General features: G+C 56.7%; 2 protein-coding genes across 2 annotated transcripts in view; one reads left to right on the forward strand and one right to left on the reverse strand.

Moving 5' to 3' along the window:
• Nucleotides 1-1,733: 1,733 nt before the first annotated feature.
• CIMIP2C (ciliary microtubule inner protein 2C) lies at nucleotides 1,734-10,949 on the reverse strand. The gene is made up of 5 exons (XM_059832087.1): nucleotides 10,889-10,949; nucleotides 6,421-6,509; nucleotides 5,718-5,830; nucleotides 2,088-2,178; nucleotides 1,734-1,856 (listed from the first exon to the last, which is right to left on the reverse strand). Exons 1-5 carry the CDS (start codon nucleotides 10,947-10,949, stop codon nucleotides 1,734-1,736), a joined length of 477 nt encoding a protein of 158 aa, XP_059688070.1.
• A 9,483-nt stretch (nucleotides 10,950-20,432) lies between these two features.
• The window catches only part of OTOF (otoferlin), a 110,620-nt gene continuing 106,549 nt past the window's right edge, over nucleotides 20,433-24,503 (forward strand). The window contains exon 1 of the mRNA XM_059835914.1: nucleotides 20,433-20,511. Within this exon, the coding sequence (XP_059691897.1) occupies nucleotides 20,433-20,511 (79 nt within the window). The remainder of the gene's footprint in view (nucleotides 20,512-24,503) is intronic.

The following is a 24,503-nucleotide window of genomic DNA, read 5'->3' on the forward strand; positions in this document are numbered from 1 at the left end:
TGGTTATGAACCAGTCGAGTAGGAAAGAGCCCGGGGATGTGGCAGGGGTGGAAGGGGGGCAATGACATGAGGATGCTCCTGTCCCTGGGAAGGCAGCTGGACCTCCTGCCTCTGCCCTCCCTCCCAGCAGCTCTGAGATGGGGCAGGAGATGGAGCTCTGCCTGCAATGGTGCAGAAGAGGGTCAGGACCCCTTCTCCAGCCCCACGGGCAAAGGGCACGGGCGGACACCCAGAAAAATGCTCTTTAGAGGTAACCAGGTGTCTCTCAAACATGGGCACAGCTTGCAAGGGTGCTCGCTGGTGGTCCACAGGTGCCAGACCCCTCATGGATGGGTGGCACACAGGGGCAGAGCCCCAGCCACCAGCATCAGTGACAGACTCTGTCCGTGCCATGCGTGTCACCCACTTCCTAAATCACAGAAGAAAATATGCCTCCTCAAATAAATTAAGCGGGGATAAGGCTGTGCGCTGCCCATTGCCCACACCAGGACACTGTCCTACCAGCCCTGGCATGGCTTAACCCATCCTAACGTGCTCTCCAGGGAATACGAGCCCTCCCAGAGGATGGCGGAATTAAGGTCCCCTTCCTCCTGGCAAAGTACACCCACCCCAGACTCGCTGTCCTTGTACTCAGTCATGCTGAGAGTAGTTTTCTTCCAATTTCCCTGGCAGCTTTTTGAAACCATGTCAAATTTTGCTGTGCGCGGCATCCCGGGAAGGGGAGTCCTGTGGTTTAGCAGAATTACCCCCTTGGGTTTGCTTTGAACCTGACATGTGGTAACCTCCCGTGGTCCTATTCTGCTCTTGTATGGGAGGAGACGGTGGACAACCACCGCTCCGACCCTCTGCCCTGTCCCCCTCATCCTCTCTCTTCCAGGCTGATGGGCTCTGGCTTGCATGGACGTTTCTTGCAGGGATGCCACACAGACGTCCAACTGCTCCGACGCCCTTCCCTGAACCCTCTCCTGCTCCAGCATCTCCTGGAGGCAGGACGGCCCTGCCACGCACAGGCAGCAGGGAGGGCAAACCTCCCTTGGCTCCCAGCACAGCCTGCTCCGCTCTCCGCTCTTTTCCTAATTATTCCTGTGGTCTGATTTGCTTTTTTGACCGCTGTCAGCCACCCACCCGCTATAAACCCATGATCTGGCTGCTGGGTGGTACCACTGGGCTGGGAGCCCCATAGATGATTTAGCAGCATCTTTCCGGAGCCAGCCCTTGTCTTCGTTACCCTGGATGATTTCAGGCCATCCACAGACTCATCACCCCCTCTGAGGTCACTGGTGACTACGCTGACGTCTGTGTGCTCTTTCCCACTGTTGCAACGCTTCAGCAGTCGTCCCAGCCCAGATGAGGGGTCCTGGGTGAGCCCCCACCGCCGCGAGCAGAGCCCGGACCAGGGCAGGGCTGCCTTTCCACCCCGGCGGAGGCAGCAGCAGGGGCATTTCGCTTGCTGGCCAGTGACCCCGTCAAACCGAGCTAATCCCCTGCCTGTCCTCACTGTCTCCTCCGCCCATTGATCATCCCAAATGGCAGGAGGAGCTGTGTGGTGGGAAGCTGCCCCCTCTCCTTGGAGGCCACGGACAAAGAGCATCCCTGTTGCGTGCAGGCAGGTCCCCATGGCACACAGAGCCGGAGACAGCAGGCAGCTCCCTCTCCTCTATTTTCCCGTTGTTTCTCTCCCGGCTGGGAAACCAGGTTTCTACCGAGGGCAGGGTGGACGCCATCGCTTAGATTCAGTACTCGAAAAAGCTGTCTCGGATCTCTCTCTCCTGGGAGGTGACCATCTTCCCCGAGGGGAAGGTCTGGTAGGTCGGCACGTTCACCGGTGACACTGGTGGCAAATGCCAGCGGCTCTTCTAGCTGAGCAGTGGGCTGCGGAGGAGCAGAGCACCGAGGATGGTTACAGAGGTGCAGGCAGCAGGTAGGGAGGTTCAGGCAGGGGTTGCAGAGGTGCAGGCAGGGCTCAGCCGTAGGGGTGTGCTCCGAGGGCGCTGGGGCACCTGCAGCCCCTGCGCTGTTCACCCCGGCAGAGCTGCAGAAGCAGGCGAGGTTGGAGAGTTGTCCCAAGAGAACTTGTCTGATCTGACCTTGCACTGGGCTGATGCGACCTCGGGGCTCCCAATTCCCGAGCTCCCGCTGGCTCTGCCTGCTCCGGAGTCCCCCACGTGCACCCGAAGTCTTGCCGTCACAGATTGCGGAGGCACGGGTATCGCTCACCGCCCAGTGCAAGGAAAACAAAGGTGGAACTGGGAGATTTTATCCGTGCCATGTTCAGAGCTGATGGTGCAAGGAAAACAAAGGTGGAACTGGGAGATTTTATCCGTGCCATGTTCAGAGCTGATGTTGCAAGGCCAAGCGGTGCTCTCCTGTTTGCAAGCACCCGTGACCTCCAGGCCACAAATATTAATGCAGAAGCAGCTCTGCGTAATGGCATAACCCAGGTTGAAGTGGAGGAGGTCCAAGACCGGGTGCAGAGCCAGCTGTGGCACAGCTGCAAAGGTGGGGGGTCAGTGGTAAATCTGCGGCTTAAAAACAGATCCCAGAGGAAAGGCGGTGCCGGTCATCACCTCCAGCTTTGCTCACAACAGCTCTTATCAGCGTCGGGGCTGACCTTGGCCTCTGTCAGCTGAACTCCTGGAAGGGGGATGCGCTCACAGCCCCGAAGGCATCTGTTTTATTCCATCCACTTCCATCTATCCTCCTCATCCCACACATTTCTCCCCCTTGCCGTGAGACCTGGCATGGGTGAAGGACAGCCTGCCCAACTCCTGCTCGTTTCTGCTGTGCAGCAAAGGGTTGATAAGAAAGCGTTAGTCAGCCTAGATAGCACACAGCCAGGACGAAACGCCCCATGCCCATCAATTAACCTCTCATTTAAGCAGCTTCTCTGAGCTCCACACACAAAACTTCTCCGATTCATGGGCTTCCAGGGCTGGCCATAGCTCACAGCATCCCCACGCCTTCCCATCTCACAGCAAGGAGGGTCCAGCCACCTCCCGGGCTGTGCGAGCAGGACAGTCATTCATGGGGCAGAGGCAGCATCCAGCCCCCCCCGGTTGGTGTCCGCAATGCTGTGGCTGGTCTGAGGCTCCCCTGTGCAAGGAAGACATGGACATACTGGAGCAAGGGCCACTGAGATGGGCTGGAGCACATGATGTGGACCTCATCCTGGAGCACTGCGTCCAGCTCTGGGGTCCCCAGCACAGGGAAGTCATGGACCTGTTGGAGCGGGTCCAGAGGAGGCCACGGAGATGGTCAGAGGGCTGGAACAGCTCTGCTGTGAGGACAGGCTGGGAGAGATGGGGTTGCTCAGCCTGGAGAAGAGAAGGCTCCGGGGAGACCTTCCTGCAGCCTTTCAGTACTTAAAGGGGGCTTGTAGGAAAGATGGGGAGAGACTTTTTGGTAGGACCTGTAGCGACAGGACAAGGGGGAATGGTTTTAAGCTAAAAGAAGGGAGATTCAGACCAGATATAAGGAAGAAATTCTTTAAAATAAGGGTGGTGAAACCCTGGCTCAGGTTGCCCAGAGAGGTGGTAGCTGCCCCATCCCTGGAAACGTTCCAGGTCAGGTTGGACGGGGCTCTGAGCAACCTGGTCTGGTTGGAGATGTCCCTGCTCATGGCAGGGGGTTGGACTAGATGGCCTGGAAAGGTCCCTTCCCACCCAAACCATGCTGTGATGCGATGATTCTATGTGCAAGGAGAGGCAGAGAGCTGGGGTGTTCAGCCTCGAGAGAAGATGGCAAAGGGGGAATCTTTTTATTGTCTACGGCTACCTAAGGGCAGGTAGCAGAGAAGAGAGGATCTTGAGGATGTAGACGTGTGGGAGGCTGGAGGAGGCACCTTGAATTTCGAGGTGCATGGTGACTAGAGCAGCGATGGGCACAAGTCACAACACAGGCAGATCCAGCCAGATAGAAGGAAAATATCTGAAGATGTTTTGTCTGAAGCCCTCTGCAGATGACTGGAGGCTTTTTTTTCTGGATTTTACATTCCTGTTGAGCCACAGGAATATAGCACTAGAGGGCACCCACGGATTTCTGCTGGCAGCTCAGCTCCCAGGTGCATTTTTAGCCCATTTCAGGTCCAGTGTAACCATCCCAGGAGGCCAGTGTTGTGCTTGGAGCCCAAGGCAAGAGGGAATTTTGGATGCCAGCTATAACTCCCATTGGTTGAGAGCAACACACTCCTCTGATGGCTCCTCCAGTCCTTGGAGGGCTGAGCAGGGTGCTGGGGGCTGTCAGGGCCATAGGTGTCCATCCAAAAGGGTGGTGGAACACCGTGCCGGGCTGAGCCACAGAGCATGCCGGCCGGTAATGCACAGACCATGGTCTCAATTGGTTTTGCACATGCAAAGTCTCTCCAGGGGAGTTTAGCCTCGCTGCTGCCTGAATTTGGGCTGTGGTCTGTGCTACTCCATGTCCCCACCAAGTTTTACTTTCCTGTTATTCTTGCTAGAAATTATTCCTGACTATTTCTTTCCATCCCAAACATACTCAGCACTGGAGAGGAATATCCAGCCACTTAATTCACGTTTCCACAGTGCTACGTCTACTTCTGCCCACCTTTGTGCCCCAGAGATGCTGACAAGCTCCCTCACATGCTCCAACTTCTGCAGCATCTGCCCTGATATTCCCAGGAGGAGAAGCTCCCCCGTGACTCTCTCAGCGAGGCGTTTTGGGGCTGCTCAGCCCCTGTGCATGGCAGGGCAGTGCTGGGGTCTCAGCTGCCACAGCCTTTCAGTGAGGAGCTTAAACGCATCCTTCAAACATCACTTCAGCATCAGCACTTCAGCACCTGCACCCCAGGCTGCATGCATGGGGCTCTGCAGTGTTTAAGTGCACATAGTCCCCTTGCTGCAGGACTGCCACGTGCAGATCGGTAGCAAAGACTGATGGTGGAGGAGAAGGAAAGACAGATGGTTCATAGCTAAACATAACCACAGTACTCATTTGTCCTGGTTTGCAGCTCTGCCTGGGGGTCTGCTAATGGGGGTGCTGGGCTGAACACCCTCAGATGCGGCAACAAAAAGATGGAATTTCGGGTGATAAGAAATGTTTTGGTGAGACGCCTGTGAGTCTGAGCTGTTCTGATGCCACTGGTTTAGGGAGGACATCTGTAAGGTCTCGGTGACCCTAACGTGGTTGTTAGTGTGGGAACTGGGAAGCTGTGCCACGGGGCACGCTGAGCACAGCAAGGGATATAGCAAAGGGATATAGCAAACGAAACCCGCCCATGAGATTGCACCGAGGGCTGGATGAGGAACAACGCCTACGTGCTGCCCTCCGTGACCGCTGCTCCACCTTTCCAACCCTCCGGTCCATCAGCCAGGGCAACAGGTCCAGGAGGGATGAGGAATACCCAGGAGCATCACTCCTTGATGTCTTTTTTTCATGAATGACTGTACGAGCAATAACGAAAGGGCGATTTTTGCCACTCAATTTTTATGACCTCCTCCCCTCTCCAGGACACTACATTTTGGAGGTACCTGGTCAGCAGAGAACTGGATCCACCAGCTCAGAGGAGAGGAACCCCAGCGCTGCCCGTGCCCAGCCCAGCCTGGCTATGGGGAGGCAGGAGGTAGCTATGGGATGGGGTTGGGGTTCCCCCATCAGTTCATGGCTGTGGTGACTTGGACACCTCACCTGTTTGTGATGGCTGGAGTGGCCCAAGCCCTGGGAATTGGGTGCCACCACATCCTCGGGACATCAGTACTCACAGGTCAAGGGGATGAGGATATCCCTCCTTTTCCTTTGAAGGCAGCACAAAGTAGGGAAGAAGGTGCAGCATCCCGCTCTTGTCCCGGTAAAACTCACGGTGCTGCTGGGTCAGCTGCAGAAAAAGGCAAATGTTCGAGTGTTTCGGCTGAGTCCTCTGCTCCAAGTCTTGTTTGCACCAGGATTTTGCAGGGGTGACTATTGCAAAGCACATGGCAATCATCTCCCCCCTCTAACCGCGCAGAAACGCCGGTCACAGCCGTGCTCCTAAGCTGCCCTGCCTCAAGACACTCCGGCTGCTGCGCTAACAGGCAAATTAATAAGCAGCATCTGTGCTCGCCTCATTAATTTGGCAGCTTGCCTTGCGTTATTTGTGGTGCATCGTAAGGCGTTAGCAAGAAACGGGCCCTACCATGGCCAAGGCATGGGGCGAGTGTGGTGCTCATAGAAGGGGCTCCCACGCAGCCCCCCCACAGCAGCAGCTCTGCCTGCCCGCCTGCGTTAAGCATGCACAGCGCACTCCCCCATGCACATGCTTGCTGGAATCAAATTCGGCTGCTGAGGTGGCATCCCTGCTGCCGCCCGTGCATGGATTGCGGGCAGCGAGCCTCACCGTGCGCAGGCAGCAGAGGAGGGGTCGGCTGTCTCCAGCCCCGGGAGCCCATGGCCACCCTGGTTCCCCTCCACGGTCCCCCCGGTCCTCACCCGGTAAAACCTGCTCAGCTCCCGGGATCGTCCGCCGTCCAGGCTGAAGCGGGTGTGCAGTGGGGTGCGCAGGCATGGGTCCGGGACCTCTGCTTGGCATGCCGTCGGGGTCCCGGGGCCCCGGGGTTATCTCATGGTGGCGTTCCCATGGGTGTTTCTGGAGGAAAATGCTGTTTTGGGGATGTGCCTTCGATACTTGCATGGGAAATGCGGTCAGCAAGGGCCTTCTGGGAGGAGGGAGCTCCCTTCTCCTCCCCAGCTCTGCAAAATGCCCATGGGAGCCAGCACCCACCTCTCTGGGTTTAACTAACCCCACTTCAGCAATAAAACACATTTGATGCACAGCATTGCGTGTGAGGATAAACTGCTGCTCAGGGGATCCTGGTGATGGAGGGAACCGTGCCTTCACGACCCAGGACGTGTTCAGTTTTCATTTTCTCCTTTTAAGCATCCTTCCTTGTATTTTAGGGGTACCCCAGGCAGGGAGCTGCCACCGGCAGAGGAGGGTTCACCCCATCCCTGTCCAGCCGTGCACCCGAGGAACGGGAAAGGGGAGATGGTCCCTCTCCTGGCAGAAAACCAGCAGGGAGAGGGAGAATGAAGAGGACCCCTCTATTCCAAGCACGCAGAACCCCAGCATCCAGGGAAGGTCAGCATGCATTTTGGCCGGCTGTCTGCTGGTGCCCTCACCTCCCACAAACCCCGGAGTTCCAGGCTGAGGACGTGGTGCCAAACTCGGCTCATTCCTACCGGGCAGCTCGCGGAGGGCTCGGGGGAGACGGGGAGATGCTGCAGAGCATCTCGGAGGACCAGTCCTCTGCTGGGACGGTCCTGGAGGCTGCATGCTGCTGCCTCCCATAAAGCAACCAGGAGCCTCCCTCAACCAGGGGGTAGCCCCACAGATGTCCCCTTTCCAAAACACGGGGCCGGGCTGGGGCAGGGGATTCATCAGGACACGGCGCTGGCTGGCCCTGAGAGCAGGGGAGGGCAGCACAGACTCATTTCTACCACTTCATCTGCCCCACTAAGACATTATTTGGATGTTCCCTTAGCTCTTTGCACGCTCAGAGCTGAAAATCCAGTTATCACTAATAATGAGCGGTAAAAAAATAAACTGCTTTTTCCCTTTCAGGTACCCCGGAGAGCTTGTAGGACTCCCCGTGTGTTCCCAGAGCATGGAAATATGTCATTATTCTCCCTCCAGCTTCTTGCAATGGCCGCGAGCAATCGGCTTTCCTGCAAAGCCCGATGTGCCGAGACGCTGCCGCGTTTCACAGGAGTCGGTGGAAACTGCTTCTTTTCACCGAGCAAATTCACCCAAGGCATATTGGCGTTAATTTTGCTGCAGTCTGAGATGCTCTGCCTAGAACCTGAAACCAGCCTCCCAGCTGGTACAGGAGACCTTGGCTCTGAGCACAGAGCTGTATCATTCTGCAAAAGCCAGAAGAAGAAAAGGAATATCTAAGGGAAAAAGAAGGAAATATAGCCCTTTCTCCTTGTTGCCAGGGCAGAGGAAACAGAGCTGTTGAAGAAAGGAGATAACTGGAGGCAAAAATCAATGACGAAAGCACGTCCCCTGGTCAATGAGACCCTGGGGCTCGCCGAGTCCCGTGCCTTGTGCCCCCCTCCCCAGGGATGCTGCAGGGGTTATTTTTCGAGTCCATGTGGATGAACCCACTGTCCCGCTGTCTGCGCCTGCGGGGACTGGGCTTGGTGGCCCCAGCAGCCCCCGGCGCAGGGACAGCACTAACGTCCAGCAGACACCCCAGGTACGAGCACATTTGTCTGCTGGACAGCAAGATCCCAATTACCATTCTGGGACAAAAACAGCAGAAAACACTCAGCTTTCCCAGGAAAGTCCATTATAGGTGAGTTTTTTCTGCCCGACCCTTCCCAGTTCCCATGGCGTGGCTTGAACCGGGAATGACGATTTGCACACTACACACTTTCCTCACATTTGAGCAAGATTCGGTACCAGGTTTTTGCTCATTTAAGGACCCAGATGATTTTTCACAAGAGAAGGTTGTTAATCCGGACCTCTCTGTGAAATGGATTCTGCTTGCCATGGCCACCGGTGCAAGAAGGCCATCAGGCCATTGGTGGCCAGATCCAGCACAGCACCAACAGGACGCAGTTCGCTTCCCCTAACCCTCAGCACATTTAAACACCCTGCCTTTGACTGAACACACCCTCGTTCACCAACACACGGGATGAGAGAGCCGTGCCGGCCCGTTCCCGCTGCTCAGCTCCGGTTTAACAGCCAAATAGTGAGCATTTCTCTTGCCTGAACCTCTCGAGACACGACGGGGATGACGTGCAGCTGGTGACATTGCCCCGCAACGCTGTTCACCTCTATTGGTATCAACGGGCCACCAAATCCAAAGCAAAGCAGTAAATAAGATATTTGGTGTGTAAGCACCCTGCTGCTTCCCACCACAGGTACAGGTGCCAAACACGCGGGATGCGATTTAAGGTTTGGATTTCAGGTTGGACTCGATGATCTTACAGGTCTTTTCCAACCGTACTGATCCTGTGATCCTGTGAAGGGTGCAAGCACCCATGCAGCCATGCGGGTCCCCAGCCCGCAGCCCAGGGCAGGCAGAGTGGAGCCCAGCGCCCATGCATCGGGCCCCGCAGCTCGGGGGTGTCCGGGTGTCTCTCTCTGCAGCGTGGCTGCAGTTTGCTGTTTGCCAGCGCGGCTGAAGAGGAGGAAAGGCGAGAGATTTGGCAGCAAACCCACTTTGGGGTTAAAGCGGTGAGATGCGAAGCGGGAGCGGGCTGTCAAGCAGAGCGCTAGATGGCTGAAAATGATGCTCCCAAAAGACCAGAGGAAAAATACTCTACATATATATATATATATTAAAAAAAAATTAAAAAATATATATCTTCTACAAACATAGCTCTGGCTGCAAGGGAAGAAATGGACTCCAGCAGCTCGGAGAGCAGCAGCGAAAAGGATGAATGCCAGCCACGCATGTAACCCCACCAGCAAGGAGCCCGTGGGTGCGGGTGCACCTCCTGGGTGCCCGGGACACACAGCCTTGGCACCTGGGCTGGCTTTATATCAGGGGAAAGCTGCCAGGGACGGGCATTGCCCACCCAGGGCAAGGGCTGCTCGCGGCAAGGGCATCGCCCGGCGGTTTGGACCAGCCCTGGCTGCAGCACCAGTCTTTGCTTACATGAAACAAAAGGAGATGTGAAAGAAAACAAGGGAAGGGGGGAGAAAATATGTGATGATGGGAAGGGGCTGGGGAAGCCGCCTCACCCGAGAGGGCAGGGGGAGGATGAGCCGAAACTCAGTGCGGCTCTCTTGGGCAAGAGACATTTGGGGTCTACCGGGGAGAGGAAAAGCCCCCAAAGCCCTTCCAGGACCAGGCGGGTGTTTTAGCAGGGTGCACTTGAGAAGTCTGCCTCTCCCGAAGGCTGCATGCATTATTCACTGTCCTCCTGCAATATGCATGAGGAGGTGAGAAAATCCACCGCTCTGTCCCTCTACAACACCCCTGACCCATGTAAAACAGCCCAAGGGAACTCACAGACGTGGGGCTGGAAGGGCAGAGCAGTGGGGAGATGGAGTCCCTGTAGTGCCCGGCTCTCACAGCCCACCTCCAACGCAGGCTTATAAGAGGGTGCATGGGGCAGGGTGCAGGATCCGTGAAGGGTGCAGGGTGCAGGATCCGTGAAGGGTGCAGGGTGAACATGGCAGGATGCAGGATCCATGAAGGGTGCAGGGTGAACGTGGCAGGGTGCACGTGGCAGGGTGCAGGATCCATGAAGGGTGCAGGGTGCATGTGGCAGGGTGTAGGATCCATGAAGGGTGCAGGGTGAACGTGGCAGGGTGCAGGATCCATGAAGGGTGCAGGGTGAACGTGGCAGGGTGTAGGATCCATGAAGGGTGCAGGGTGAACGTGGCAGGGTGCAGGATCCATGAAGGGTGCAGGGTGCATGAGGCAGGGTGTAGGATCCATGAAAGGTGCAGGGTGAACGTGGCAGGGTGCAGGATCCATGAAGGGTGCAGGGTGCATGGGGCAGGGTGTAGGATCCATGAAGGGTGCAGGGTGCATGGGGCAGGGTGTAGGATCCATGAAGGGTGCAGGGTGAACGTGGCAGGGTGCAGGATCCATGAAGGGTGCAGGGTGAACGTGGCAGGGTGCACGTGGCAGGGTGCAGGATCCATGAAGGGTGCAGGGTGCATGGGGCAGGGTGTAGGATCCATGAAGGGTGCAGGGTGAACGTGGCAGGGTGCAGGATCCATGAAGGGTGCAGGGTGAACGTGGCAGGGTGCAGGATCCATGAAGGGTGCAGGGTGAACGTGGCAGGGTGCGGGACCTGTGGAGGGTGCAGGGTGTAGGACCCATGAAGGGTGCAGGGTTTTTGGGGTGGGGTGCAGGGTCCGTGAAGGGTGCAGGGTCCGTAGGGCAGGATGGGGGGGCCCCGAGGTGCAGGTCTGGCTGTGCTCAGCCCCTACCCGCTGCCAGCCCTGGCCGGGCTGTGGAGGAGCCCTGGCCCAGCTGGGTGACAAACACCATCACCGGGCAACGGTGGGAGCCCAGCACCCCCCTGCACCCCTCCAGCACCCTGAGATCCCCTGCACCACCCGGCACCCACTCTTGAACATCTCCTGCACCCACCACCTGCACCGAGCCAGCCCTCACCGCTGCACCCACCCCAGCACCCTCTGCCTGCACCCACCCTGGCACCATTGCCTGCACCCCTCTCCAACAACCCCCCAGCCCCTGCCCTCGACCCGCCTGCTGCAGGGGATCCAGAAACGTCCCCAGGTTTGCATTTTTTAGGCTTTTTGGATTTTTTTTTCCCAGCTCCTTGTATAAGGGGAATAGTGGGCTCCGTTCCTGCCCCAGGAGGGCAACCAGGGGCCTGTCCTGGCAAGGCTTTGGGAAGGGTCAGTTGCCTGTAAAGAACTAATGTAAAAAAAAAACAATTGCACAGAGATCTGCACCTTCTATTAAAATAATCCTTGTAAAATGATCCTCGCTTGTAAGGGAGGTAGGACAATTGGAGGGGCTGTTCTTTATTTGCATCTAAGCTCTGAGATATTTCCAACAAACAAACAAAAAAATCGAAGAAAAGAATAAGGAAAGAAAACAGAAATCCAGGGGCTTTCAGCACCCACCTCACGCTTGGACATTGCAGTGCCAGCCCTGGAGAAGGTCTCCCAGTGCCTTCTCTCCCTGCACGGTTGGGTCGTGCAGCACATGCATGTGTTGGTCTCACCAGGTTATGCAGCCCCGAAGTTTCAGCATTTCCAAAATCCACGTGGCATTGCTTTCCTGCAGGATGGATGCTCTATGGAGTCGATGGGCCATTCCCGAGTTGAGCCGTGCATCCCCATGAGCGGGACCCCACGGCTCAGCGGCTGACAGCACGGCCCGAGCTGGCCAGGCTCCTGCTGCCGTCTTCTCTAGTCCCCATGGAGATGCGGATTCAGCCGACATGGGACTGGTGAGAAACTGGGAGGGGTGGGATGCGGGAGTTTGCTGTGGGCATAGGAGACCTCACACGGAAACCTGTCCTTACAGCTGGAAGGACAGAGAGATGCAGGGCAGAGAGGTGAGGAAAGCTCAGTTTGCTAATTGTGCTGAATTCAAGAAAATGGGAAAACCTCCCCTTCAGAATTTAAAATAACAATAATTTAAAAAAATCCACTCATTGAGAGCTGCTGCATTGTTACGGCTGCTGAGGAACAAGGACAGCTCTGGCATTTAAGGAGTGAGAAGGTTGTCCAGCTCACAGCGGGCGTGCGACCGGCGTCCGCGCGGCTTTCCAGCCCGCCTCGGAGGATACAATGGGAAGACAAGTAAACAGAAAGTGATGTAAAAGGCCAAATGGATTTACCAAAAGTCAGTCCTGCTAGCCTGACTAGATTTTTTTTTTTTTTAAAACTGCTGATCTTCTGGCTGGGGAAGGGGACTGGACCTCCTCCAGCTGGGGTTGGTGCAGCAGGGCAGGGGAGATGGGCTGCTGGGGCAGCTGGAGGAGACGGGAATTGGGGGGAGGCTTGAGGGGGGTGAAGAAGCTGCTGCAGGAGAGGGCACGGGTCGTGGTGGAGGGCGGCTCAAGGAGGAAAGTTCTTGGGGAGCCAAATGTGAGACCTGCTGCATTCAACATTATCATGGCATGAAAGGGGAGAGTGGACAAACCTGCTGAGGACACACGGGGAGGGAGGGTGGGAATACTGCACAGAAATCACTCATGGGCTGGAGTGCAAAATGCATTAGGGACCAAGGAAAAGGATCTGAGCGTTCCTGTGGGTCACAGACCTGCAAGGAGATGCTGGCCGGTGCCAAGCCCCGGCGGTGTTTGTGCCCTCAAGCGTGGCCTGGGGAGATGATGTGGAGCCCCAGGTACTGCTGCACTCATCCTGCCCTGAGGAGCGGCAGATAAGGATGATCAGGGAAGAGAGGTCCTGTCCGTCAGGAGGAGATGAGAGGAGCTGGGCTTGTTTAGTCAAGCAAAAGAGAGGCTGAGGGGGGAGGATTGCACTTAAGAAATTCATCTGGAGGGAAAAAGGGGAAGGCAGAAGGAGCAAGAAGATAACCCCGACCAGGGTGAGGCTGCAAACTAGCAGAAGGCTCCTGGCCAAGAGACCCGTGTGGTTCAGCAATGGATTTCCAACAGCGGTCACAGAGGCAGAGACATCTCGGGCTTTTAATGGAGCTTACTTTTGGGAGGAGCATCGTGCCAGGGTGCTTGGAGCTGCTGTCTCAGAGCTACCGAAGGTTTGGGTTCCCCAATCTCTTCTTTATCCGCCGGGAAATGATGCTTTTGGGTGGGCTGCCAGGGAGCCCTAGTCCAGGTGTCTCCTCTGCAGATCCAAGGACCATAACAGAGCCTGGGACTCTCCATGCACACACAAACCAGCTCAGCCCTGCCAGGAAACCCCAGGCAGAAGTTTCAGCTGCTCTGGAAATGAGTGAGGGTCTTGTCATTGATAAAGAGAGAAGACATCACTCCAGAAAATGGCCTCAAGTTGCGCCAGGAGAGGTTTAGATTGGATATTAGGAAAAATTTCTTCACTGAAAGGGTTGTCAGATATTGGCACAGGCTGCCCAGGGAGGTGGTGGAGTCACCATCCCTGGAGGGATTTAAAAGACGTGTGGATGAGGTGCTTAGGGACATGGTTTAGTGGTGGACTTGGCAGTGTTGGGTTAACGTTTGACTTGATGATCTTAAAGGTCTGTTCCAAACTAAACCATTCTGTGATTCTATGACAGAAGGACCTGCGGTTACTAAGGGTGCAGAGCTCACGCCTATTCCCTGCATGGCTGCAGCAGGGTAGGATGCTCAGGCCAGAAGATCTCATCAGGACACCTTGCTAGCACAGATTTACACAGGGAAGTTTACTGCTTTGCTTCATATTTGGCATGCCCCCTTTCTCAGTAAGCCTTTTCACTCGTTCACACTTCTGCTTATCTACAGAAACAGCCTCCACAGCATTTTTCCCCTTTTTTCCAGAGACCAATACACACATGCAGAGCCGCCCACTGCAGCACTCAAAATTGTAGATGATGCTACGAGGCAGCTTTATCCCACAAAGCCTCACTCATGACAGTTGCATCCCTGAAATTCTTTAAAACAAAAGAGGCTTGACTGCGGGGAGGACGACGGCAGACGGAGGAAGACTTGCAGTGGCAGAGTCAAGGTCGGGAAGATCTGGGATCTGAAAGATGGAGTCTGTGAGTGGGGTGATGAAAGACGGCAGGGGCCAAGGGTTGCTCCCAGCCCTTTTTCTGTTCATTCCTTGGCCCCGATTACAGCAGTCATGAGTAAGTCTCTTGGATGCTCTCCATGCACCTATAGCACACAGTCACTGCTCCATGGGGCAGTTCATCAATGGGGGCTTCAGCACTCTCTGTGTGGGGCTAAATTAGCGTGACTGCTCTCTAGGGAGCCGTGGTGTAAGTGAGATTTGTAAAGCGCTTGACAGCTGCCCAGAAAAAGGGCTGGAGAAGCTCCAGAAAGGTGCTTTGCTTTGGGTATGTGCCCTCCCTGAGGGTCTCCTTGTCACTCACCCTCCAAGGCTCTAGCTCAGTTCTTGCTGTTGGGGCAAAGGGGCAGCGTCCACACAAGGAAGAAAAGGGCCAAAAAAAGTGAGCCCGATGGGAAACGAAGGAATGCACTTTGCTGTCCCTCAGGGCAAGGAGGCTCTGGCAGATGCTGCCTGCAACCTCGGTCCCTCGACTTGGTTGGAGGAAAATCTGCATTGCAGGAGAAGGGTCTTTTCTGCTCCTTTTTGTCGTGCCTCCAGCAACAGCTCCTTTGCCACCCAGCCAGGTCTGCCCTCCAGGATGTTGCTGACGGAAAAGCTGGTTCAGTCCTTGCTCCTGTTCTGCAGGATTTGGGACTTCAGCTGCCGATGAGGACTACCTTACCCACCGGTGACCTCAGTAGACAGTGGACCCAGCACGGGAATCTGCCAAGCTGAGCGCTGCAGGCTTTGAAAAGCAAATAAAGCAGGCTGGAGGGAAGGGCAGCTGATATCTCTCTTGGCAAAATCACCCGCTGGAAAAAACATCCTCCCTACCCTCACACAGAGCTGCTGCCTGTCTGGCTCAAGAGCTCTCCAGTAGGGATCTTCGCTACATCCAAAAGGAGCCCATCAGCCAGAGCTGCGGAATTGCTCTGTGTTTCCCCTCTCCACCGCTGCTGCCTTGCCCTGCCAGCACCGCTGCCCTACCAACACGCTGTCCCCAAAGCACACTGTCCCCAAAGCTCGTTGTCCCCAAAGCATGCTGTCCCCAAAGCCTCCTGTCCCCAAGGCCTGCTGTCCCCAAAAGCACACTGTCCCCAAAAGCACACTGCCCCCAAAGCCTACTGTCCCCAAAGCACACTGTCCCAAAAGCTGCTGTCCCCAAAGCCTCCTGTCCCCAACGCATGCTGTCCCCAAAGCCTGCTGTCCCCAAAGGACACTGTCCCCAAAAGCACACTGTCCCCAAAAGAACTGTCCCCAAAGCGCACTGTCCCCAAAGCCTGCTGTCCCCAAAGCACACTGTCCCCAAAAGCACACTGTTCCCAAAGCACACTATCCCCAAAGCATGCTGTCCCCAAAGCACGCTGTCCCCAAAGTCTGCTGTCCCCAAAGCACACTGTCCTCAAAGCACACTGTCCCCAAAGCAGGCTGTCCCCAAAGCATGCTGTCCCCAAAGCACACTGTCCCCAAAGCAGGCTGTCCCCAAAGCATGCTGTCCCCAAAGCAGGCTGTCCCCAAAGCCTGCTGTCCCCAAAGCATGCTGTCCCCAAAGCACACTGTCCCCAAAGCACACTGTCCCCAAAGCCTGCTGTCCCCAAAGCACACTGTCCCCAAAGCCTGCTGTCCCCAAAGCCTGCTGTCCCCAAAGCACACTGTCCCCAAAGCACACTGTCCCCAAAGCCTGCTGTCCCCAAAGCAGGCTGCCTGCAGCCGGCAGGACACCAGTCCCTCCCCGGGGCTTTGTGTGCCCCTTCGGTGGGCTCTGCCCCGCGCTGCCGGCACCCTCCCGGCAGCCAGGAGAGCAGGCAGTGGGGTGACGGCGGGGTGACGGCACGGTGACAGTGGTGTGACCACGGGGTGACGGCTGGCTGACGGCGGGGTGACACGCGATCTGCTGAGGGCTGCCCCTCTGGCAGCGGACCACCTCCCCAGCCGCGTTCTGCAGGAGGAAACTCCAGTTCTTGCTGATTTCATTAAAACACCACGTTCCTGCTCCGAGGGACGCAAGAAGCATCACCGTGCCCGTCTGCAGATGGGATGAAGGGGGCTGGTCCAGGCATCCGTTAAGGCTTTCTAGCAATTGGAAGAAAATTTGGAGCGGATTATTTAGCAAATTTATTGCGGGTGTGTTACTGGAAGGAGAATTGCCTTCTCCACGCTGTGTTACCCCAGCCTGGATCCGCTCGGGCTATCGGGCTCCTGGGGATTTTACGCAGCAGCCCGGATGGCACGAGAAGAGAAACATAACACGGGAAAATATACAGCTCTATATACGCACGCACACACTTACACAACATATTAGCATCCCCCATTAGCATTTAAACATCACTCGGAGCCTGTCCCAGAGATTCCGGCTGATGAAAGGTGTCAAAATCAGCCCCCCCAGCACGAGGTCTTTGTCCAACTCTCAGGCAACACGAAAGAAACGGGAAAAGAAAAACACGTCAACTTTCTGTAATTAATATAAAGGACTTTAGTGGTTTGACAAATGGGGAGGCTGATATGATTTTCCCAAGCGTGGGAAGAGAAGAGCTGAAAAAAAATAGAGGAAAAGAGTTAAGAAGAGAAAATTTCATTAATTTTGGGCTTAAAGCTCTGTAGCACCGTCGTAAGACTATTGCTTCAGCACGTGCAATTGGATTTATTTTAATGGGACACTGGTGCTGTGGGAGGTGTGCGCGGAGGGATTAGTTAAGGCCTGATTCTGCCATGGCAAGCAGTCCTTTCCCCCTTGCCTTTGGTGTAAAGCCGTAGTAAATAAGAGCAATCATCAGTGATTCAGAGGTGGGTGTGTAATTTTATTCACATGCAGCGATGCGAAAATTGCAGAGACACTGTGAAAAACTGAAATTAATGTTTATAAAGGGCATTTTCTCATCTTGCGCTGTTAATCACCGGCAGGCCTCCAGCTCCCAAGCTGGAGAGAACGCTTTTAACACACTGTACTCTGACAGTCCTGGTGTTTTGTTGACTTCGTTGCTGTTGGGTTCCTATGCTGCTCCTGCTCTTCTTCATCATCACCCAGTTTAGGGGTATAATGGGTGGGTAAATCACCAGGGGGGCAAGTGTAGATCTTCCACCATCCAGAAGAGCGTTGGGTTCTAGAGGTCTCTTAGCTGTGAGCCGTGAGCAGACAAACTTTGCTGGGTTGTGGCATCCTAAGAGGACGCTTACAGCCAGCAGCCGAAGGGCAGTAGTTCCTCGCACCGCTGTCGGCGACTACAGTCCCACACGTACATCACCTTCTGTCTTAATCTCTTCTTTCCTGCTTTGCTGTGTCTCTTTATTTAAGTCTGTGAGTGAAACTATGGGTTACCACTCCCCAAGAGCCCCCCACCTCTGCTTTTACAGTAGGAACAGTGAAATCATGTCTGGGATTTCGTATGAAATAAAATCAGGAAAAAAGAAGTCACAATCCTGACCAGGTCCTTCAGGCTGGTGTTTTCATGGCAGACATCTAGCATCACTCACCTAACCGCACCTTGCAGCTCTGTGAGCCGTCCTACTGCCTCTTGCAATGCCTATCTTCAGTCAACACCCCTTACGCTGATTTTTTTACTCCGTTATCTACTTTCCGACATTGAGTAAGCGGTTTGAAATTAACTACCTGATGTAGAAGGTGTTTCCTGTGGTACTTCTGCTTTTAGGGCACCCTGGGTTGCTCTGAAGGTGCCTCCTAGAATCGCCGGTGTAATTTGCTTGCTCTCGAATCGAGTGAATTTGGGAAGCGGAGCTGGGGGAGATGAAGGTGAGGATGTCTGCTGATGGATCACCAGAGAAGATGAGCAGCAGTTGGCTGAGGGGCTTCACATGGCTCTTATGTCCCACCAGAGCTGCTCAATGACAAGGGCCAGAGCAGCACTCAGGTTGAAATTCATACAGCTGCACGTTGACTACACAGCAGGGGAGAGCCAAGCACCCAAAAGAGGCCAAGCTAAGTTAAAACATGTCGCAAAACCCGCGAGAGCTCCTCTGAAGAATCAGGATGAGCCCCAGAGAAACCGTCATTGCCTCTGAATCATAGAATCACAGAATCACAGAATCACTAAGGTTGGAAAAGACCTGTAAGATCATCAAGTCCAACCATCAATCCAACCCCTCCATGCCCACTAAACCATGTCCCGCAGTGCCATGTCCACACGTTCCTTGAACACCTCCAGTGATGGTGACTCCACCACCTCCCTTGGCAGCCTCTTCCAGTGCTTCACCACTCTCCCAGTAAAGAAATTTTTCCTGATATCCAGTCTGAACCTCCCCTGGCACAACTTGACTCCAGCTTTTTGGCGAGACTGAAGGCAGAAGGGCAAAAAGGGTTGCAAAAGCAGCACCAGCCTGGATGGCTCAGCTGAGAAAGACCAACTGGAGACCGAAAACTGCTGGTGTAGCAGTACTAGACATACGGGACCCATCTCTGGTGCATGCATGGTCTCACCTCCTGAGCTCTTGCGTGGGCACAAACTCGCGTTCACACGTGGTCCAGCTTGGAGACGGTTGGACCTTTCCCTCCCGATATTGTCACAAACTTGCCTCTTCCTGAGCCCTCAGCAACCATCGGCACCCAGCACGCTGCTGCCTTCACCACCACCTCCTCCCTCCCCACTCAGCACCCTCGCCTCTGGGCCGTGCTGCCAGGAGGGAATGACGAACCTCGTGAGGAACGGCACACGGTGTTAAGCCCCACATGTTTCTTTGCTCTCATGCACTTATGAATGAGCATAACGATCTTTTCCGCTGGCAGGAGGACAGCCTCTCTAACAGAACCTGATGTGGCAGATGGAAACAGATGTCTTATTTCCAGTGTTTTATTACCCATTTGTGAATGTTTCACCAGCGCTTCTCTCTCTCTGATGATGCTGAAGCTCTCCCGGGCTCACAAAAATTTTCCCTGGAAGTGCCCAAGCAGCAAAGGCAGATGTGTGAGGCCTGAAGACCCTTGAGTCTATGCTCTTCCTCTTCCCAAATGTGTGCGTTAATCGTCTTCCTTGAAATAAAGGACAAGATAAAGACCCCAGGAAAGGTGTTCACGTGCAACCCTACTGACAAGACCCGCTCCAAACTGAGCCCACAAGTCCAGATTGTAAAGCTACCACTTACTCCTGGAAACCCCACTTGATCCCGTTGAGGTTCAGCCTAGAACACGGCAAACGTGCAGAGCGGAGCGTGGAGCACACTGCAGCTCGGATAAACGCGCAGCAGAGCCCGGCGCTGCCGGCGTTGGGGCAGCGGCTCTTCCAGGCTGGGATGCCGAAGCCCCGGGGTGTGCCCACGCCGCCTTCCTGCCTCCGGCAACGCGACAAGACGTGCCCCATCCTCTGGGCCAAGCTTGTTGATGGTCCAGCTGAAGGGCCGTGAGCTCATGGCCCTGCTGCCATAGTCACGAGCTGTGCGGGGTGGTCTTAGCTCTGTCTCCCGCCCTTGTTGGCTGGCACTCGGGGGGGGACACAACATGGATAACAGCCCACCCACCTCTTGCACCTGACGCCAGGAGACGCTGATAACAGTGCGGGATTCCCGCGCTGGCCGGCCTTCGGTGGTCCCAGGCGGTGGGGGGTGAGCTCGACTCTTCCTGGGCACGCCCCATCTCCCCATCCCCCGTGATATGTTTTGGGGTGGGGGGAGGCACAAACTCTTGTCCCAGAGGCTCCAGCTTGCAGATGCTGCACACCCAGCCGTGCTGGGGGGAGCCCTGCCTCAGTTTCCCTGCTCACTACCTCCTGCAACTGGAGGGGGAAGCTCCCTGCAGCCCACCCCCCTCCAAACGCCCGCCTTCCGGGGGAAGGGAAGGGAAGGGAAGGGAAGGGAAGGGGAGGGGAGGGGAGGGGAGGGGAGGGGAGGGAAGGGAAGGGAAGGGAAGGGAAGGGAAGGGAAGGGAAGGGAAGGGAAGGGAAGGGAAGGGAAGGGAAGGGAAGGGAAGGGAAGGGAAGGGAAGGGAAGGGAAGGGAAGGGAGGGAAGGGGAGGGGAGGGAAGGGAAGGGAAGGGAAGGGAAGGGAAGGGAAGGGAAGGGAAGGGAAGGGGAGGGGAGGGGAGGGGAGGGGAGGGGAGGGGAGGGGAGGGGAGGGGAGGGGAGGGGAGGGGAGGGCGGTGCCGCCGCTGAATAATTCAGCGTTGCGGGAGGTGGACCGCCCCGCGGCTCCGCGCACCGCGCACTGCTCCGCGCACCGCCCCGCGCTTCGGAGCGCAGCTGGGAGCGCGGCACCGCGCATCGCCCCGCGCATCGCCCCGCGCCCCTCGCCCCGCACCGCGGCCAGCCGGTACCGCACCGCACCGCACCGCCCCGCTCCGCGCCCCGCTCCGCGCCCCATGGCTCTGCTGCTGCAGCTCCGCACCGTCTCCGGCCTCCGCGGCAAAGCCGACCGCATCGCCAAAGCGTCTTTCCGAGGTAGCGGGGAGGGGGCGACGGGGGGGTCCCGGGGGGGGTTGTGCCCTGCCGCCGCCGCCCCCTGCCTCAGTTTCCCCTCCGCGGCCGTGCTTGCGTTGGGAAGGGGGGATGCGAGCCTGCCGGCTCCAAGGGCTGGCTGCCCACCCCTCCCTGTGCGGGGTACGAGCCCCCCCCACACCCGAGCTGCTCTCCTGGGGCCCCCCTGCCTGCCTGCACCCGGCCTGGGACGCTGCAGCCCCCAGCTTACCTCTCCCTGGGAGAGGGGATTCGTCCAGGGGAAGGCAGGTGAAGTCCCAGGGTGACAAACCCCCTCCCCAGGGAGCGGGGCTGGGGGGAGCTGGGCTCCTGGCGTAGGGTCAAGGGCTTGGTCGCGAAGCTGGGCCACCAAGAAAGTGGCACTGGAAGGGCGAGGAGGAGAAGTTGCCTTGCGCCGGGCCCCAGCGTGCGCCTGGATTTCTCCCAAGGATGCAGCGGGTTGGGTCTCCCTGCTCGGGTCCGCGCCAGCTCCAAAGCTTTCCAAGGGAAGCTGCAAAAGGAGCAAAAAAACCTCTCCAGGGGTGCATAACCTCAGCAGCGGCCAAACCTTTTCCGAGCCCCCCAAGGGCTTGGGGCAGGATCGGCGCCCGATCCGTCCTCCGACCGCAGTCTGCGTGCGGGAGCCCACCAGCAGGCAGAGGTGGCTGTGGGATGGTTTGACAGCGCTGGGAGTCGGGAACAGGAATCCCTTCTCTCCATGAACACGCCGCGGGAGAGCAAGGGAGCGGGTATTTTCATCACCTCCCAGCCAGGCCAGCCAGCACTGCCTGCAATGGCCTTCCCTGTGCTGCCTTAATGACCGTAGAGTCATTAAAAAAGCGTAGTTACCCCCTTCTTTCCCTGTCCCTGCCTCCAGGCATCGGTGCGGGGGCAGCTAAGTCGTGCCCCCCGCCAACAGTGAAGCCTGGAGTGGTCCCAGCCCTAAGCCACCCCCCAAGAAACCCCACCACTGCGCTGGCAGTGGGGAGGGGGGATCTGCAGGAGGACCAAAGGCCACCGCAGGTTTTCCCAGTGAGCCCCGGGAAGACCCACTTTTCCAGTCCTGAGCGTGCCTGGCCCCAAGCCTGGCGCACAGTCCCTGTCGGAAGGGCAGGATCCGTCCCTGCCTTGACATGATTGCATAAGAGCCACTGCAAGAGACCCTAAGGTCCAAACGATGGGCCGGGGAATCGACACCCACTTTGAGATGCTCCCTCATCCCTGTCACGCCGCCAAGGCTTGCAGCCATGCTGAGCAGCGCCTTGAGATGCAGCATCACACCCCCTGTGCTCCTGCTGCACCCACCCTCTCCTGCTCCTGCCAGTTCCCTTGTCAGAGCCCTTATGGGGCACCAGCGCATTTCTCCAGGGTCCCCCCCATCCCCATCGTCCTCCCAGGCATGCATTGGCTCCTGCATGGCACAGGATTGCTGTCGCTGTCACGCCGTCCAGGGAGGACGACACTAAACTTCACAGCAGTGTTTCCCCCCCTGGTGCTGAGCCGTGAGGAGCTGGGCTTCTCGTGGACATTTCTTTCCCAAGGAAGAAATCTGGTGTCATCTTCAAGGACAGTTGGGTCAGGGTTCGGGAATTTTTTTGCTGGTAGTTTGCTGCAATTGATTTCTGTGCAAAGAGGGGGTTTAGTCTCGAGCTGTGAATATCACCACCAGATAGCTCCACTACCTGCAGTCGGGGATGCCTCTTCCCCTGCTCGTCCTGGGCAGCCACGGAGCTCATGACCAGGACACCCAACGTTGCTGTCTTCTGCAAGCTTGGTCCTAGAGGAGAGGCTCCTGGTGACCAGAACCAGCAGGGCTGGATCTTGAGGTCGTGGCTAGCAAAATTCTTCTGCTAAAAGGGTGGTAGAAGTGGGTTAGGGAGCGATCCCATGCGTGGTTGTGTCGGTGAAGGCAGCAGGGAGGTGGGTTAGGGAGCGATCCCATGCATGGTTGTGTCGGTGAAGGCAGCAGGGAGGTGGGTTAGGGAGCGATCCCATGCGTGGTTGGGTCGGTGAAGGCAGCAGGGAGGTGGGTTAGGGAGCGATCCCATGCGTGGTTGGGTTGGTGAAGGCAGCAGGGAGGTGGGTTAGGGAGCGATCCCATGCGTGGTTGGGTCGGTGAAGGCAGCAGGGAGGTGGGTTAGGGAGCGATCCCATGCGTGGTTGGGTCGGTGAAGGCAGCAGGGAGGTGGGTTAGGGAGCGATCCCATGCGTGGTTGGGTTGGTGAAGGCAGCAGGGAGGTGGGTTAGGGAGCGATCCCATGCGTGGTTGGGTTGGTGAAGGCAGCAGGGAGGTGGGTTAGGGAGCGATCCCATGCGTGGTTGGGTTGGTGAAGGCAGCAGGGAGGTGGGTTAGGGAGCAATCCCATGCGTGGTTGGGTTGGTGAAGGCAGCAGGGAGGTGGGTTAGGGAGCGATCCCATGCGTGGTTGGGTTGGTGAAGGCAGGAGGGAGGTGGGTTAGGGAGCGATCCCATGCGTGGTCGTGTCAGTGAAGGCAGCAGGGAGGTGGGTTAGGGAGCGATCCCATGCGTGGTTGGGTTGGTGAAGGCAGCAGGGAGGTGGGTTAGGGAGCGATCCCATGCGTGGTTGGGTTGGTGAAGGCAGCAGGGAGGTGGGTTAGGGAGCGATCCCATGCGTGGTTGGGTTGGTGAAGGCAGGAGGGAGGTGGGTTAGGGAGCGATCCCATGCGTGGTTGGGTTGGTGAAGGCAGCAGGGAGGTGGGTTAGGACCGACCCATCCTCGGATGGGATGGTGGGTGGAGAGGGGTTTGGTCTTGTTCCCTTTTCATGCCTCTTGGTGTGTTGTCAGAAGCCGCAGCAAGCCTTGCCTGTACAGCGAACAGCAGTTTAATGTCTTATGTTAACACTTAGCTCCAAAGCCTATCTACATCTTACCCAAATTCCTTGTCCCAAAAGGAGAACAAGTGGAGGCAGCTCCGTGTCTGCCCTGCGGACAGGGAAGTCCAGGAGCAGATCCCCTGGGTACCTCTTTGACACGTAGCAGCATCATTTTGGGTTGTAGGAGAACGCTGAGCCTGGGGGTGCCGGCTAACACGAGACGTGAATCCAGGACAGGACCTTGTTCTGGATGAGAGGGACCAGGAATTATCACACCGTGAGGACGCATAAGCAGTACGATCCTTATGGAGAGGTGATCTTTCTGACACACCATGGATTTCAACAGTTGCAGTAATAGTAAGATAGGAGTTCTCACATGTTCCTGGTCTTTTCTTGATATGCTTTACAGTACTTGTGAGGATTGGCCCATGCCATATTGCTCCTTGCTTTGGAGGAGCCAGGGCTGGGTCCCGCAGGCGCCTGGGCTGGACCCTGTCCTGCACTGGTGGGGTCCCAGCGCTGGGGTTCAGCAGGTGGATCCTGACACCCGTCTCTGAGGGTGCACAGCACTGCGGTGCATTGCCTTCTGGGAAAGGCTTTCTTGCCTCCGGGCTGTTGAGGGCATGGCCACGGTGCTGTTGTACTAACGGGTGTGTAAGCACATCCCGGAGCTGGGAACGGGGTCTGATCCCCACTGGGTCCATGCTGGAGGTGGCCGTGAAGCGTCCCATCACTCTGGGCACTCAGCACATGGATGGGGCAGAGCTCCTCCCGTGTTTGTGTCTCTGTGGCTCAGGCAATGCTTTGCTGTCCCCTTGCCCCGTGAGAATTTGGGAATGATGGGCAGCAGAGTCATGGCATGATGAGTTCAATGCTGCTGTGAAGCTGCGTTACTTGTGTCCTCTTGGCTGCCTCATCCTCTCTGGCCAGCTTTTGAAATCTCTGGCTGTATTTTTGCTGTTTGATTAAAAGGATGGTGTGCCATCCCTGCCATGATCCCATCCAGGCTGGCCATGGCTCTTTCCTCCAACCAGGACCCTTCCAAACTGCCCCAGGGCTGTCCAGCCCTGAGCTAACCCCTGTCCTGGGATGGGATGGGTTGGAATGGGATGGGATGGGATGGGATGGGATGGGATGGGACA

This window comes from Gavia stellata, chromosome 2 (genome assembly GCF_030936135.1).
Source record: "Gavia stellata isolate bGavSte3 chromosome 2, bGavSte3.hap2, whole genome shotgun sequence".
In the NCBI taxonomy this organism is placed as follows: Eukaryota; Metazoa; Chordata; class Aves; order Gaviiformes; family Gaviidae; genus Gavia; species Gavia stellata.

Bases quoted from the DNA above. Each gene is read 5' to 3' on its own strand.
- CIMIP2C (XM_059832087.1), bottom strand. From the start codon at position 10,949: ATGGTGTTTGTCACCCAGCTGGGCCAGGGCTCCTCCACAGCCCGGCCA. The intron at 6,510-10,888 runs GTAGGGGCTGAG...CATGCCAAGCAG, and splicing joins CCGGCCAGGGCTGGCAGCGG to AGGTCCCGGACCCATGCCTG. The intron at 1,857-2,087 runs GTCAGATCAGAC...CTGCTCAGCTAG, and splicing joins TCGCATCAGCCCAGTGCAAG to AAGAGCCGCTGGCATTTGCC.